This window comes from Cyprinodon tularosa, unplaced genomic scaffold, assembly GCF_016077235.1.
Source record: "Cyprinodon tularosa strain WSP-4 unplaced genomic scaffold, ASM1607723v1 ctg445, whole genome shotgun sequence".
NCBI classification, from domain to species: domain Eukaryota; kingdom Metazoa; phylum Chordata; class Actinopteri; order Cyprinodontiformes; family Cyprinodontidae; genus Cyprinodon; species Cyprinodon tularosa.
Genome location: NW_024039169.1, coordinates 341440 through 357493, shown reverse-complemented (window position 1 = coordinate 357493; position 16054 = coordinate 341440). Strand labels below are relative to the sequence as shown.

At 35.9% G+C, this 16054-nt stretch overlaps 1 protein-coding gene across 2 annotated transcripts; it reads left to right on the top strand.

The window, feature by feature from the left end:
• The first annotated feature begins 364 nt into the window (after positions 1–364).
• Positions 365–7378, top strand: LOC119793230 (putative ferric-chelate reductase 1). 2 transcript variants are annotated; one of them, XM_038300295.1, is made up of 12 exons: positions 365–516; positions 2599–2897; positions 3021–3104; positions 3224–3412; positions 3615–3704; positions 3860–3998; positions 4092–4222; positions 5777–5968; positions 6057–6152; positions 6293–6431; positions 6537–6686; positions 6789–7378. In XM_038300295.1, exons 2-12 carry the CDS (start codon positions 2601–2603, stop codon positions 6830–6832), a joined length of 1551 nt encoding a protein of 516 aa, XP_038156223.1. In that variant the 5' UTR covers positions 365–516; positions 2599–2600; the 3' UTR covers positions 6833–7378. The 2 variants fall into 2 exon arrangements, with proteins under 2 accessions (XP_038156223.1, XP_038156222.1); XM_038300294.1 differs by having other exon boundaries at positions 2599–3104.
• Positions 7379–16054: the final 8676 nt, after the last annotated feature.

Here is a 16054-nt window from a genome sequence, read left to right as displayed (position 1 = left end):
CATCCCTGGACAGTGAAGCTGCATTGGAGTCTGTATTGAACATGAACAGTTTTAATTAATATAAACCCTGACTTAGGACCAAAATAAAAAAAAGAGTTTCCTAAAGTGACCACACTGAAATACAGAAAAAAAAATTCTCTGTCAGCATTGAGTATCTGCAGAGACACAAAACCCTACACACACACACACACACCAACAGACAGCTTCATAGCAGTTTGGAAGGTTTATCTTACAAGTATTCCATTGTCTCATACCCTTAAGCTATTTCCTGCAACCTGCATGGTGGAATATCCTAAAAGTATGTATATTTAATGTGTCATGTTTTCTTTCTGTTTTTTTGTGACTCCTCCCTTTGAGCTTATAAATGGAAACAGAGTGAACAGGTGTCACATCTTTTTTGGAGGCTGTAGAAGGCATCAGATTTACTCCACCTGCAAATCATATCTGGAAACAAAACTATAAGAGATTTTAAATCTAAGGAACAACCATTTACACTGAGAATAAGAAGATTCAAAGGTAGGAACTGAAACAACTGTTCTCCATTGCAAAATACTTTATGTTACATTATTTCACTAGTGTTAAAGAATTTAAATTATAGTTCTTTATTTTTTTTACTTTATTAATTGATAAGGTTAACACAGGTTACTTGAAATATAGCCGGTCTAATCTAAATGAATTGCATTGTATCATTTGGATATCCTTCCACAAGCTTCTAACAATAGTATGCTAAAATTTTAGCCACTTTTTCAGGCAGAACTGCTATAAATGATTTAGGTTTATAAGCATCATTATCTACCTCTTTTCACCAGAAATTTCCTAGAAAGGAATTTGTGGACTTGTTTATAGAGCAAATTTCATCATGTTCAACCAATGACCAGTTAAAGAAGCAACAAGAAATGTTTTTTAAGGGTGATTTACTGAGGTTAACAATCTTAAACATAAACTAGTAATGATAAATCCTACATCTTTAGTAAATAAAGTACATAAATGTTTGTAGAAATGTTTTGTTTTATATGAATAGGTATGGCCTACAACAGATATTTTTTTTGGAAAGTTAGAAGTTTTGCTTAATAACTTCTGTTTTAGCCTCAGCAGTCCACTGCCGCTTTCCTATAAAAGTGAGAGTATGATTACATACAATGAGACAATGTCCTGCGATAGACTGGCGACCTGTCCAGGGTGTACCCCACCTCTCGCCCATTGACAGCTGGCACCAGCACCTCTCAGATAAGGGTGACAGAAAATGGATGGATGGATGGACAATGTGACAATTTTCAACTTACCAGGGATAACTAATATTTAGAGGACAATTCACACCTCCATCGTATGTAGATAATTTAAAAGTACTTAAAGGTTTAAAAATGTTAAAACAGTAGACAGAAAAACAATAAGCATAACTTTTAACTCCGTATATGGAAGATTGTGTCATTGATTTAATTATAGAAACATTTTAAAGAATAACGTTTTTTTTGTCAGACCTCTTTCTTTAATAGTAGGAGCAGTTTGGAAGTAGCATTGAAAGAAGAAACAGAACCAACAGGAATATGAAACTATGATTAGGAAATGCGCAAGATAACAGACAGCAAAACAGGCAGCATTACTGGAGGATCCTATGATGAATAATGAGAACAAGTTAGCTTAAACCCTTAGGTCGGGTGCGAGAAGGAGTAAAACAGAGAAGCTAATCTGAAGAAATGCGAAGCAGCTAAAGCAAAATAAAGGCAAGGCAGATGCTGGATTACATCTATTTACCAGAGAGGAAGCTAGATGCACATAAACTAGGATACTAAACAGGAGAACACAAGCTGATGTGGCAAGACTCTCATGGCAATAACTACAGAATACGGAAAGACATATCAATTATAGATAAGCAGTAATAAAATTCTTGTAATGCTCATATTTTGTCTGCTTTTTTAACATTGTATTTTACAAAGATGTCTGACAAGTAACTGTGTGTTTTGAGTTTTGAATAATATACAAATCCACAGAATAGCTTCTGGTAAATTCAAAACTGCTAAATTTCCCCATATGAACACCTGAACATCATAATTTCATTGACTGTCTGTTTATTTCTTAAAACTTTTTATTTCTTACGATGTGTTAATGCCTGACTTTAAAATGTAATCCTTTTATTAGAGTTTGGCAAAGTCATTGATTCCATATTATCAGCTGGGTTCAGTTAGATAAAGCACTTTTAACCTCTCTGTATGATCTAATTTAACTGACTTTCTTGGTAAAGTGCGTTGAGATGTTTTTAATTGGTGATATATGAATAAACTAAAATAAACAAACGGAATTATACAAGGGTATAGAGAAGATGTTTAAGATTTCATAATAATATTTACGTTGCAGGTTAGTATGCCAGACAACTTGCAAACAATGTTTCCTATTTTATTTACTTTATAATTATTTCAGATTATTGGAATGTTCTTTACTACACAGTGAGACATATTATTTCAAACTAAATGAACATTAAATGTTCAATATATTTTAGGAGAAATTGAAAATTTGACACTTACATACATCTTACATCAACGCCTATCTAAACAACATCTATCTAACAAACTGACATAATATTTATCATATCCCTTCTTATAGGCATGGATAAAGGGCTTATCCTCTGTGTGCTGCTGGTGACTCTGTCATGGAAGTTTTTGGGTACCTACGCTATGACCAACACAACAAACAATGCGACAAGTTCAAGCAATACTTCAGCAACAGCAACTAGCAACATGACAAATCATGGCAATGCTTCGGCAACACCAACTGGCAACATGACAGAGACAGGAAACATGACAAATCACAGCAATATGACCACAATGCCACCTGGCAACATGACGACAATGACAGGAAACATGACAAATCCTGGCAATACTTCGACAACACCAACCGGCAACATGACAGAGACAGGAAACATGACAAATCACAGCAATATGACCACAATGCCACCTGGCAACATGGCGACAATGACAGGAAACATGACAAATCCTGGCAATACTTCGACAACACCAACCGGCAACATGAACAACACCCAAGCTGAAAATACAACCGTATCAACACAAGCTCCACCTTTAGTAACAAACACCTCAGTGGCACCTCTGCAGGTAAGTGAAAGAGCTTTAAAAAAAAATAAAATGAGGATAGCGAACATCGTAGATGAATTTAAGAACACTTAAACTTTAAACCATTCTGCCCACTAAGATGGTCTGTGTCCCTTTTGCAGGAAAACCTTGTTAATACGGATTGTGGAAAAACGCAGCTGTGTGCAGCTGAGCCCGCAAGCTGTGATCCCGGGAATGGACGGTGCTTCTTTCTTGGTGCCAGACGGCAAAGTGGTAACAACTTTAACTTTGATCTCTCAGGAGAATCAGCAGGCTACATTGCAGCCACTCTGTCGGGTGGTGGCCCAGAGGTAATTTAATATTATCAACATGTTTAAAGATAATTTAACAACAATGCAAAGAGTTTTTTACTTATGGTTTTTAAATGTTTTAATTGTGTTTTGAAAATTTTGTAAAACACGTAGCTGATCATCTACTGTATAGTGGATCAAAGTGGATAATTAATAAAATTTAATATGATTTTATTTACTTTATCCTTTTATCCTTCCACAGGGAGACCCAACATATGTTTGTGCAAACAGCAGGAGTAGTGTTCGATTCTTTACTACTCGCCGTGTAAATGGTATATTGAAAGTTTCAAATGTGAGTTCTGCTGCTTTGCTTCATTGTTTAATGATAACCAACCATACATATTGTTTTGTATCTTGTTTAACAGCTTGCAAGTTTGCTCTCTTCTTTAAAATATGATATGTCAAAAAAAATTGAAATAAAAAATAACTGTACTTTCTGCTCTGCAGCTCAGTGTTAACTCAGTAAGGGGCAAGGTTGAAGGCAACAGAATTCAGTGCCGCTTTCTTGCCACAGTCCCAGTGACAAGTAGGCGTGCTCGTGCAACCGGCATCTCGCTTTCAGTTTCGACAGGAGAGTTTAATGACAGTAAGCTACATATCACAAAGACTTCCAAAAACTATTTTAACTTTTACCAATACTGATATTATTTAGCTTAAAAATATGTGCTTCTACTCTCAGCCGACAATAGTCTGGGGGCCCCCACTGATATAATAAGGACCTCACCCGTAGACCTGGGAAATCCTAATGCCACTGTCACCAACGAGATTACCGCCAACACAACTTCAACAGTAAACATCCCCGGACTTCAGGTAAGGGATTCACAAATAGCTAGAATTATTGCCAAATGGAAATTGTTTTAAAAACAATAACGTCATGATTTCCAGAAGCATTGTCCAATACAGTAGAGTTCATTGTCATTAATAAATTGATGAGATTGTCAGGATTTGCTATAATTCCAGCTTTATAATCCATGATTGCTATGATATCCCATCTTTGCTTGTTGTTTTTAGTTTATTCCAACAAGTCTTTGGTTCTAAGTCCAAATATTTTAGTCACAAAACAATAAATAGAAGATTTTCAGAAGTCCAGTTTGTTTGTGCACTTTCAAATCATAAGAAGCAAGAGGCCTGTGGCAAGATTTCTTTTTGCATCTTGCGAACAATTTTAGGCATAATATTGTACGCACAGCCGGTCATTTCAAATATGTTGTAATTGAAAACAGGATGAAAATGTTTGATTTGAACATTTTTAAGACCCTTTTTACATTTATTGTTAGACTTATTAGTTTATATAATATTCAGGGATTTTACTAATTAGCTATGTCTTTGTCCAGTGCTAAAGAATGTTATAAAGGCACAGTAGTTGATGTGTTGCTGAGAAAGTAGTAAGCAAAGGTGGCTTGTTATATTGATCCATAAAATATGGATCAAGAAAAAATAATTGGTAAGAAAAAAGCGTTGCTGCAACTCATGTTTTTGTCCTTGTGAGTTTTGCATGCTTACACAATAAATATTTAGAGTCTCCAAATCAGAATGACTGTTTATTTAAGATGATATGGACATTTTTACATTTAGATGTATTAATGAAGAGTTTAACTTTAAAGAGCTAACTTGCCTGTTTTGAAACATTTTTATAAATGTCCATAGTGCAAATGGGTGCTGTATTGGATGGCTTCTTTTTTCTGGATACTTGACACTCGATGCTTGATAGAAAAATTTGGTTAGCCCTGCTTTTTTGATTATCAGGACGTAAATGAAAACTACCCTTTCTGGTTTTATCAGTTTTGTTTTCACTCCCTTGAAGCCAACAATATACAACCATTGTGGTTCTCTTACGTGCGATCATTGAAGCGGAAAGCTTCTTTTGGGTTCATTGCACTCAGACAATGGTGACGTTTTATGAGAACTACTGTATCTGGTGAAAACTCTGAGGATGTTTTCTGAAGCCTCATGCTGGTCATGTGCATAGCCCTTTTGACAGAAAGTTGGATCTTACCAGGGAGTTCACCTTCGACTCAGTGGTTCTGAGTGCATATAACTGCTAAACTACCCACATCAATGTATCAAAGGGCTAATCAGTGTCAAAATGTTCAGCATGAATTTTAATCATGAGCTGATGATCCTGATTTGATTACAGTAATAACATAAATTTGAAAAGGCTATTTTCCTCTGTTTCTCTTTTGAACTATATTATTTTTTTAATGTCTTGTTTATAATTAAAAATGAACACCCATCTGTGTGAATGTGTCCAAAAAAACTGATTTATAAGGTTTACTAATTCCTCCTTTTTGCCTGTTCATTTCTTTATCCTGTATCATTGTTTTTAAGATTCAAAATCTATAATATCTGTCCTCACACTTTCAGGGAACTATTACTCGGAATGATTGTGGTTCCGCAAAGCTCTGTGCGGATAGACCCACAGATTGTGATCCTTCTACAGGAGACAATTGTTTTTTCCTTTCGGCCAAGGAACGAAGCAGCCAAACATTTGATTTTGAACTGTCAGGACAGTCTGACGGCTACATTGCTGCTGGCCTCTCAACTGCTGAAAGTCAGGTATTGCATGTTTTATTTTATGGCTCAAGAAGAAAGTACCTCTTAATTTAAATACATGAAATTAATACTGTGTTGTCATCATCCAAAGGCTGGCTCTCACAGAGCCTATATTTGTGCAAACAACAATGGTTCTGTCCGTTTCTTCACTGCCACCATTGATAATTTTGAACTAAATACAACAGTGGTGAGTTATGTATTCATATAGATGGTGTGTTTCTGTTTGTGTGTGTGTGGTGGTCGGAGGTACATTGTCAGTTTGTATAAACCAAGTTTTGTATGGTGATCATGGCTAAACAGGCAGTTAATCAAGTGTTTTCTTTTCAGTCACTGGACTCAAGCAATGAGCGAGGCTCGTTCGCCAGTGGTAAAATCCAGTGTACTTTTACCGCTGAGCTACCAGACACAAGTGCACGAGCAGAAGCAACTTACTCTTTGTCTGTTTCAACTGGATCCTTCAACGCTAGTAAGCATTCACTTTAAGCATTCATCAACTGTTGCCTAGACTCAAATAATATTTAGCATTTTTTTTTATTCATATAAATGTAATGATATTTTGATGTTCTCTCAGGTTCTTTGGCATTTGGAAGAGCAACCTTTGCCATACTGACATCTCGGGTAAACCTCTCGGACCCCAGCGCCAACATCACCAATTTGCTCACCACCAACACTACTAACGCCTCTGCTCATCCTGTGACAGCCACACTGTCATTCTTGCCAGGTAAGCTTAAAACATTTCTTAGTGGTTTTTCTCAAAAGATGCAGGATCTTAAGAAAGAAATGTCAACAAAAAGTAATTTATCTTCTCTTCTCTGTTTTACAGCTCTGATGGTTACCATTTGTATGCTGGCTTTCACAGCAATGTGAAGAATCAATGTTAGATGATAGAATGTCAGATTTTCTAATGACTTTTGATTTAAAACACAATAGAAATATCTTTTAAATCTAAGCTACAATTTAATTTGATTACTTAATCATAGCATAAATGTAAGAATACTTTAATGCGTGCAACACTGAAGTACAATTTATTACCATGTACCGTTAAACTTGCTGGTGAGTTGACGGAAACGGGGTGGTGGTTTTTGTGAGAGGCTTAAGGTTTCAACGATTTTTGACCCTCTAAAGTCTTGTTACTGGTTTGTTTTAAAATATTTTATTTTTCTGGTCATATCATAATTGAAAACGATGTCATCAAAATATTCTTTGTTAAAATGTAACAATTTGAAGGCACTTAAATTATGAAACTTTCACTGGCCAATGTTATATGAAGACAAGGTGCAAATGGGATGAAAAAATGCTACATGTGATACAAGTATTGTTAAATGAGTAGTTTAGACTTTTTGCACTGGTTATCTGCTATTTTTGTAAGATTTGTTGTTTCTTTGCCAAAAATAAATATGTTTTTATTCAAAAGGTTGAGTTTATATTTCTTATTTAGTGTCTCTAAATACACTTTTTCATTAAATATAACATATTTGCTTCTTTTATTTCCATATAGTTTTAAATATGTTCCTCAAAGAAAATGACCTAGACTAAGGTCTTTCCATTAAGCTTCCTGCTGACTCTTGGCCATTAATTAATTCATACCACCTCTCAATGTGTTTCCAATATTCTTGAAGTAAGTGGCTTTTCTTAGTATGGGCCATCAGGACATTTTTCTCATTAATTAGTCGATGATGTATGCAGTGTGTGTCCATTCAAAGAGGTATCAGTTTAACTCTTTGTTTCTGTGAAGATTCTCTGTCATCCAGGCCATGGTCAAGCTTGAAATGTTCAGTTTAGGCAACTAGACTTTAGGTTTTCCTGATGGCCAAATGCTTCCACAGTTCTAACTGATGGTATAGAACATTGATATCAATGCACTGTAGGGGTAACAAAGAGTAAGGGGATAAAAACGTGGCTCTGATCCCTCCTACTTGATCGGCCATGAAGGTCACCCAGGGGGTGTTAATGGTTGTTAGGGTTCTGATGGGTTAATAACTCCCTCATGTGTCAGGTGAGGGCAGGTGATAGATGACATATTTGTTTAAATAAAAAGACCAAGGATACAATATCAACATGTTTACAGACCACATCAACGCAATGGACAGAAAACTTCAAGTTCACCTGGAAAGATATAAAAGATGACAGTCTTGCCTTCCTGCACAGAGCTGTAAAATGGGGAGACCAAGCAACCAGTACAAAGCGCATAGCTCAACACAGGAGGGCCAACTCCTTGGGACTGGACTCAGCTGTTAAACTACACCTGAAGTCTAAAAGACACTCATTGAGGACAATACGGTCCATATTCTGGCCACGGAAGAACAATGATTTGAAAGAGGGGTTAAGGAAGCCATTTTTGTTATTCTGGTAAAAACATCTCTCAACAAAGGAGGTGGTCTTAGACATAACCTGTCACCTACTTACAAAGCAAATGAACATTAACCAGAAGATTCGCCTCTCACCTGCCCTCACCTGACTCATGCTTCAATGAGGCATGTGACTGAAACCACTCCGACAAAGGAGTTAATGGCCTATTAGAACCCCCTAATAGCCATTAACATCTGCAGTTGACATATTTGGCCAATCAAGTAGCTTGACTCAAAGCCACCTTTTTTTTTTTTTCCTCTAATTCTTTGTTCCACCCAAGGGCGCCATATGGGGGGCAAAAGCTATGATGATTCTAAGGGCCCTTGACTGAGGGGGGTCCTAAAGAAGAAGAAAATTTTTGTAATATAAAAATAAAATTGACCAGTAAAATAAATAACGGCATAGTTATTAGAGGGTTAGCATCAGCTAAACGCTAGTACTGTAGATGTTGAGCAGGATTTCTACATTAAATAATTGTCTTTGTCCCTCATTTATCATGTAAACAAAAGATCCACCAGATCCACGCAAGAGTGGGAGGCTACCAGAAATGAGAGGATAACTCGGCAAGAAAACGAAAAACAAGACATAGAGTAGAGCTGGTCTGGTCAAGATTTTTGTTTATGGTAAACTGTGTAAAAATGGTTGGACAAAATGGCAAATAATGAGTTGGAAAGAAGACACTCAGCTTGAATTACAGTGATGTTAGTTTTCATATCGTGAACAATAACACTTGTAAATATATGAGGGGTGTAAAATAAAAACACATATACTTCAAATTAATTCTGCAGTTAGGCAGCTTAGTAAGCAGACTTAAGGGGAACCCAGGGGATAAACAAAAATAAATTTCATATAAAACATTAATGAAAAGTAAGCTTAAAAAGGAGGCAGAAGTCAATATATATCCACTATGGGAAGTAGAACTTTTCAGTGTTTATTCTCCCATAGATTTATTTCTTTTTTTTTCTGTTAACCCTAACCATTTTAAATGGAAACTTATATTGCAAGCAATAGCTGTTTCATAGACCAAATCATTACAACAATTGGTGAAAACAGAAAGTGAAAAACAATTATTTCTGTAAACTCTGTTCAACTGGACCTGTCATTGTGAAGTGTATTTAGGGACAGGAATGTGATGGCTGTGTAGAGGGAGTGTTTCCACAGTGTGTGATCAATGGAAGAATTATGACTTCCACAGCTAAATGGAACTGAGCACAATACGTTGATGCAAATGTTCCTCCATTTTATTTCCTTTTTGTCATAAGTGAGTTATACCAACAAATCAACCATCGATTAAACATAATTCATCTTTAGAAATTGGAGAAGTAATATTTGTGGCTTCTTGCATTTGAAGTGGATCTAAGATGTATCCGCAATGCTTCTTTTTTTACACACTTTAATTTAACACGTGTTTCCTCGTAAAAAAAAAAATGCTTCCTAATGGCTGTTAAAAAACACAATTCTTTTTAGTTAAAAGTAACAGATACTCTTCTCACTAATCCAGTGAAAATTAATGATTAATGGCAATGATGATTGCAACTTTTGAGCAACTGTTGAGTGTTTCCATTATATTTAGACAATTTATCTTTAGTGTTGAAGTCCAAAGCCTCCTTGACATCACCCTAATTTTTAGCTTAGTTTAAGCAAATTCTTAGCATTCACTGAGCTCCACCTGCATAAATGCATATTTTATAACTTTGTCATTTCAGTTAATTGTTCACCTCCCATCAGTTTATACAACCAGCAGTTAAAAACAACACTGCCCTGAGTCATTGCGAATCAAAAAGCAGCTGGCTTAAATAGTTTTTTTGTGTTTTTCCTGGTGTCCAACAAACAATTTTTCCACTGTAACTATGGTCGGTTATTCTGCTAGAGAAGGTGCATTGTCCCCACTCTAATAATGAATCAGCTTTTCTGTCTGTCGTTTTGTTGTAGGATTAGATTGGGGGACATGAGTCACAGCTGATGATGCTAAGCAACACTGACATTTAAAGCCAAAGTAATCAAGATAGATTTTTGAAAATAGAGTTGCTGAAAAATGAAACCCCTGGGATGTTTTTTTTTTTCTAAACTTTGACAGTATGCTGGAAAGTAAGTTCAGTCTGTGGTGTGTTGCTCCAATGTGATTTTACAAACCTATATCTCTCTGTTTGCCATCTATTGCTGGGAAGGAGAGGATTGCAAAATGCAGCTCAACTGGGCAGAAATGTTGATTTATGTGTGAAAAACATTGAAGTTGAAGATAAATCAAATGATTCATAAACAATGCCTGATAAAAAGCAAGTTATTTGGACACCTTTTCATATAGTTTATCTTTAATCCTTTAAATGATAGTTATCACCACAACAGCACAATACCAGATTCACAATAAGAAAGCAGTCATTATGTGAGTAGTTAGTTGCGTGTGTCCAAAACAGAACAAAGTGTCCTTTCTGGGCGCGCCACAAGCCTGCCACAGGTGCATGGGGAGGTTAATAAAGTTGACCGTTACAGGAATGACTAGTGTGTTGCATAAACTGGGGCAAGTCAGTGAACACCCAGAGACTAAGGGTGAGGCTCAGGGACAAAGTAACAACCTGGTTTTACTAGTCTTTCCTGCTGGTTTCTTAACAAGAGGCATAGACTGGGCGATGTGTTTATCCAGGTATACAGTAAACACGTTTTAAAAAACAATAATTATGATAATCACTATGGAGTTTATTTTGTTAGTTGATGTATTTATTAGTCAAATGCCAATTAACAGTCAAATACCATCATCTAGTTTGTCCATTTTACCAAACTGTCCAACAATAAGAAAAAGAGACACTGAGTAACTTTTATTTCAATCTACATATATGAGCCAAGTTAAAAAATTTGATTAGCCAAATTAAGTAACAGACATATAATAATTCATATTCTGTTGATTTTGGAGCACTTGCTTGATTTTATCCAAATTTGTGTTTTATTACACAATGAGGACTCCTTAAGTAACTGTTGAGCACAGATGGAAAAACACATCAAAAGTTACACTGATGAAGTAGGTTGTTACTTAATAGGAGGGAAAGCATGTGATAAAGAGTGCATTAAAAAATCTGATTTGAATGAAGTTAGAACAATGCCTTCTGCCCAGTGGATTCAATACTGTTTTATGTGACAGATCAGCAGAAAGGAAAACAGAACTCTGAGGCATAACAAAAGGGGGAACAAATAGTATTTTCAGACAAAATTCTAGAAAAGCCACCAGTCAGCCACATTTTACTCTCACTACCACTGCCAATCAAGGGAGGGTCATTGTGTTAAGTAACTGGGCTGGTGTGCTAAGAGTGATGAGTACCTATGGCATGTTAACAGGAAGATTTAGTTTTAGTCACCTGACTACCGCGCCTTTCACATTGTGCAGGTTCATCTACATGGTCTCATATTTTAGAGTGTGAATTTTACATCAAATGCAACTATGTGGTTTGAATACTTTTGCATAAAGATTGTGAAAATAAATAAAACAGCATTCATTGAAGTGGAATCAACAAATTTAACAAAAAATATATAATAAATCACTATTTCCTCTTTGGATTTGGATTTTGTAATTGATCTGATGAACATCAGGCCTGTGTTGCCCCTAGGCTTTATTGGTAACTGGAGTGTAGCATAACACATCATAAACACAAGAGGGTGCTGTTAGCTTTTCACAAAGTAGGATCTAACCAAGCCAATGTGTTTTGTTGAAGGAGTTTAACAACAAAGTCTTATTTTAGTATTAGTAAGACGGATAGAAAAGGTAAAGTGTTTTTATGTAATGTAAGAAACAACACAGCATGTTTTGTGTTGCAATACAATGAAATTTAAGATAAAGTTGTTAATTATAACCTTAAAAACAGCTTAGATGATTGTTCCCTTTTTGTCTGGAATTGGCCGTGGATTACCCTGAGAGCTCAGATTAACCAATCCAGCATGTCAACACTTGTTTTTTCTGATGCTGTAAGAAGGCAGGTCAGTAACTATAAGCGTTATATAAAGTTTATTAGTCAAACGGGGAGTGGCAAGAAGTAGAGAAATTAGTATTGTCTCATATATATTATATATATGCATATATATATATATATATATATATATATATATATATATATATATATATATATATATATATATATATATATATATATATATATATATATATATATATATATATATATATATATATATATATATTATATATATGCATATATATATATATATATGTGTGTGTGTGTGTGTGTGTTTTAATTAGTGAAAGGCCAGCCTTCCTCTATCTAGCAACAATATCCAGCGACAGGGGAATTACAGTCCTTCAAATTAGCTATACTTCCTGGGGTATTCTCCTACTATAACATGCTTGTAAAATATCCCCCAGAAATGTCTTAAATACCTTGAGCAGCTACTTATGATGTGTCTCCTTGGAGCTCCAACCACCCTGCCTAAGCCAATTGTTTTCCCACTATTTCATTGTTTTGGTCATGAGTCTTGAACTCATGAAAATCAGAATCAAGTTTATTGCCAAGTAGGTTTGCACTTACAAGGAATTTAACTTGGTGTTGTTGGTGCAGACAAAAAACAAAATAAGATAGAATATATATATATATATATATATATATATATATATATATATACACAGAAGCTATATACACACAGTAGACTGTGCGTTAATGTAAGGCAGAAATCCTGAATGGGGGAGAGAAACATTGTCCAGTGTCACTTGTTGATAAGGCCGGTAGCAGATGGGAAGAAGGTTTCACTTTAGCAGATCATAATCAGATAGTGCAGTCATACATTTTAAAGAATCGGTTTCACTTTTCCTCTCCTCTGTGTTACTGAGCCGTGCTTCAGAGGGCAAAAGTTTAGTTTATTCCCCTTAACAGGTTTATGCTTTTGTTGATGGGGTTGCTAGTTTTCTGCGTACTGCCTTAGACAAAGCAGCTCCTTTGAAAAAGAAAAACTTTAGAAATAGAAAACTGTCTCCCTGGTTTAATGCAGAGCTGTGCACTCTAAAGTAAAATCCTTGAAAACTGGAGAGAAAATCACACACCACATGCCTACTACAATCCTACCTAGTCTGGAAAAACAGTTGATTTCTGTATAAGAGGACCTTCGTAAATCAAGAGCAGCATATTTCTCCTCATTAATAGAGGAGAATAAGAATAATCCTAGCTATCTTTTAATACAGTTGCCAAACTCGCCCAGAGCCATAGATCTGTCTCTGTCCCTGAACACCTGCTCTTAGCAGTTATGATTTCATGGGATCCTTTATAAATAAGATTGATATTAATTAAAAATAAGATCAATAGCACTCCTCTAACTATGATTGGGTTATCTCTGGAAGCTGAGGCAGAAATTGAGGTAAATCTTAACCAGGTTTAAACTGCTTTGATCCATTTATACTTTTAGAGTTAGCCAAACTACTGTCCTCATCTAAGCCTTCAACTTGCAAGTTAGATCCAGTTCCAACCAGTTTATTTATTTTTTTTATTTAACCTTTATTTAACCAGGAAGTCCCTTGAGATTGAAATCTCTTTTTCGAGGGAGACCTGGCCAAGACGGCACACCAGTTAAAATACAAACAGAAATACAACATAGACAAAATCTCACATAGAGGAAAAGACAGGTCACATAGGGCAGTTACATTTTTGAATGACATGACATTTTAACATGGCCTTAAATTCATTCAATGGGACTATGCAAGGAACTCTTCTCTTTGATCTCGTCCTCCAATTTAGATGTGATTAATCACATCAGGGATATGTACCAAAGGCTTTTAAGGGTGCTGTAATTAAACCTTTACTTAAGAAGTTGTCTCTTGACCCAGATGACTTGGTCAAATGTAAACCTATATCCAATCTTCCTTTATTATCTAAAATTCTTGAGAAAGTAGTTGCCAAACCAGTGTTCAACCACTTACATTATAATGACCTTTTTGAAGAGTTTCAGTCTGGCTTTACACTTTCTCATGGCATCACTTTCTCATGGCCACAGATAATGGACTTGTACTTAATCATAATTTAATTATAGAAAAACTCACATTTTTTGTAGGAATTAAAGGAACAGCACTAGACAGGTTTAAATTGTATCTATCTGATCGATTTCAGGTCATGCTAGGACAAATTCTCTTTACTATATACATGTCAACAATTAGTGGAATTATTAGACAGCTTGGGATTAATTACCACTGTTATGCTGATGATAGTCAACTATATCTGTCTACAAAACCAAACAAAGCTAACTCGTTAAATAGATTACAGGCATGTCTTGAAGAAATAAAAACTCTTAACTTTTAATCTTAACTTTCTGCTCCTAAATGCAGACAAAACAGAAGTTATAGTTTTTCGACCAGAGTCTTTGAAAAAGAAGCTGATTAGTCAGTCACGTCAGTTTGATGGGTTTAAATTGATCTCAGATAATAAAGTAAAAAATCTTGGTGCTATTTTTGATCAGAACCTGTCATTTAAATCTTATGTCAAAGAGGTTTCTAGAATTTCGTTCTTTCATCTAAGGAATATTGCAAAAATTAGAAATATCCTGTCCAGGGGTGATGCTGAGAAACTAGTCCATGCATTTGTTACTTCAAGGCTGGACTATTATAATTCTTTGCTATCAGGAAGTCCACAAACTGTAGTTAAAAGCCTTCAGCTGATCCAAAATGCTGCAGCCAGAGTTCTGATGAAAATTAAAAAGAGAGATCATATCTCTCCTATCCTGGCTTCTCTTCATTGTCTTCCTGTTAAATCCAGAGTAGAATTTAAAATCCTCCTTCTCAGATTTAAAGCCTTAAATGGCCAAGCTCCATCTTATATCAGAGATATGATTGTCCTAGTGGTTTACTTTACAAGTGGTTCCTAGAATTTCTAAAAGTAAAATGGGAGGCAGATCTTTTAGTTATTAGGCTCCTCTCCTGTTATACCAACTACCAGTTTTAGTCCGTGAGGCAGTCTACTTTAAAGACTAGGTTTAAAACTGTCCTTTTTGGTAAAGCTTATTGTTAGAGTGGCTCAGGTTATCCTGAGCTATCTCTATAGTTATGCTGCTATAGGCTTAGACTTCTGGAGGACATAGGGACCCCTATTTCATGATTCTGCTTCATTCTATCTCTATTCTCCCACTCTTCAGAATCTGTTAGTTCAATCTCTAACATTATGCTCTCTCTGCTTTTTCTCATAGCAGCTTTGCCTCGTCTGTTACTGTTTGGCAGTGACATCATCCTTGAGATTAATGTCAGCTGCTGCTGCCATCAACACCTTTGTTTATAGATGTTGGAGATTGGCCTGTTTTTTAGTGTTGTCCTGTTTCTCGAATTGTGACTGGCTGGATGTGCTCTCTTCATCCTCTGACATGGGAGCTGGCTCTGAGCTCCTCTTCCTGGCTGTGTGTTTTCTGGAAAGGGCCACCGTTTACTGTTGCCTTTTGTATCTCTGCTTTTGTTTCCTTGAACCCCAGTCAGCCTCGGCAGATGGCCGCTCACACTGAGCCTGGTTCTGCTGGAGGTTTCTTCCTGTTAAAAGGGAGTTTTTCCTCTCCACTGCCGCTACAGGCATGCTTAGTGTGAGAGATTGCCTTCGAGTCATTGAGCCAATGCAATTAACTGGATAGAAAACTTTGAATCAATTTGACTGTATGATTTGGTGAACGGTAAAGTGTGTTGAGATGACGTGTTGTGATGTGCAGCACTCAAGTTTTGGAATGTAGGCAATTTTAATACATGCTTCCCAAACACCATCTGGACAAAAACTATTATTAGTC

Bases quoted from the DNA above. Each gene is read 5' to 3' on its own strand.
- LOC119793230 (XM_038300294.1), top strand. From the start codon at position 2,601: ATGGATAAAGGGCTTATCCTCTGTGTGCTGCTGGTGACTCTGTCATGG. The intron at 3,105-3,223 runs GTAAGTGAAAGA...TCCCTTTTGCAG, and splicing joins CCTCAGTGGCACCTCTGCAG to GAAAACCTTGTTAATACGGA. The intron at 6,432-6,536 runs GTAAGCATTCAC...ATGTTCTCTCAG, and splicing joins AACTGGATCCTTCAACGCTA to GTTCTTTGGCATTTGGAAGA.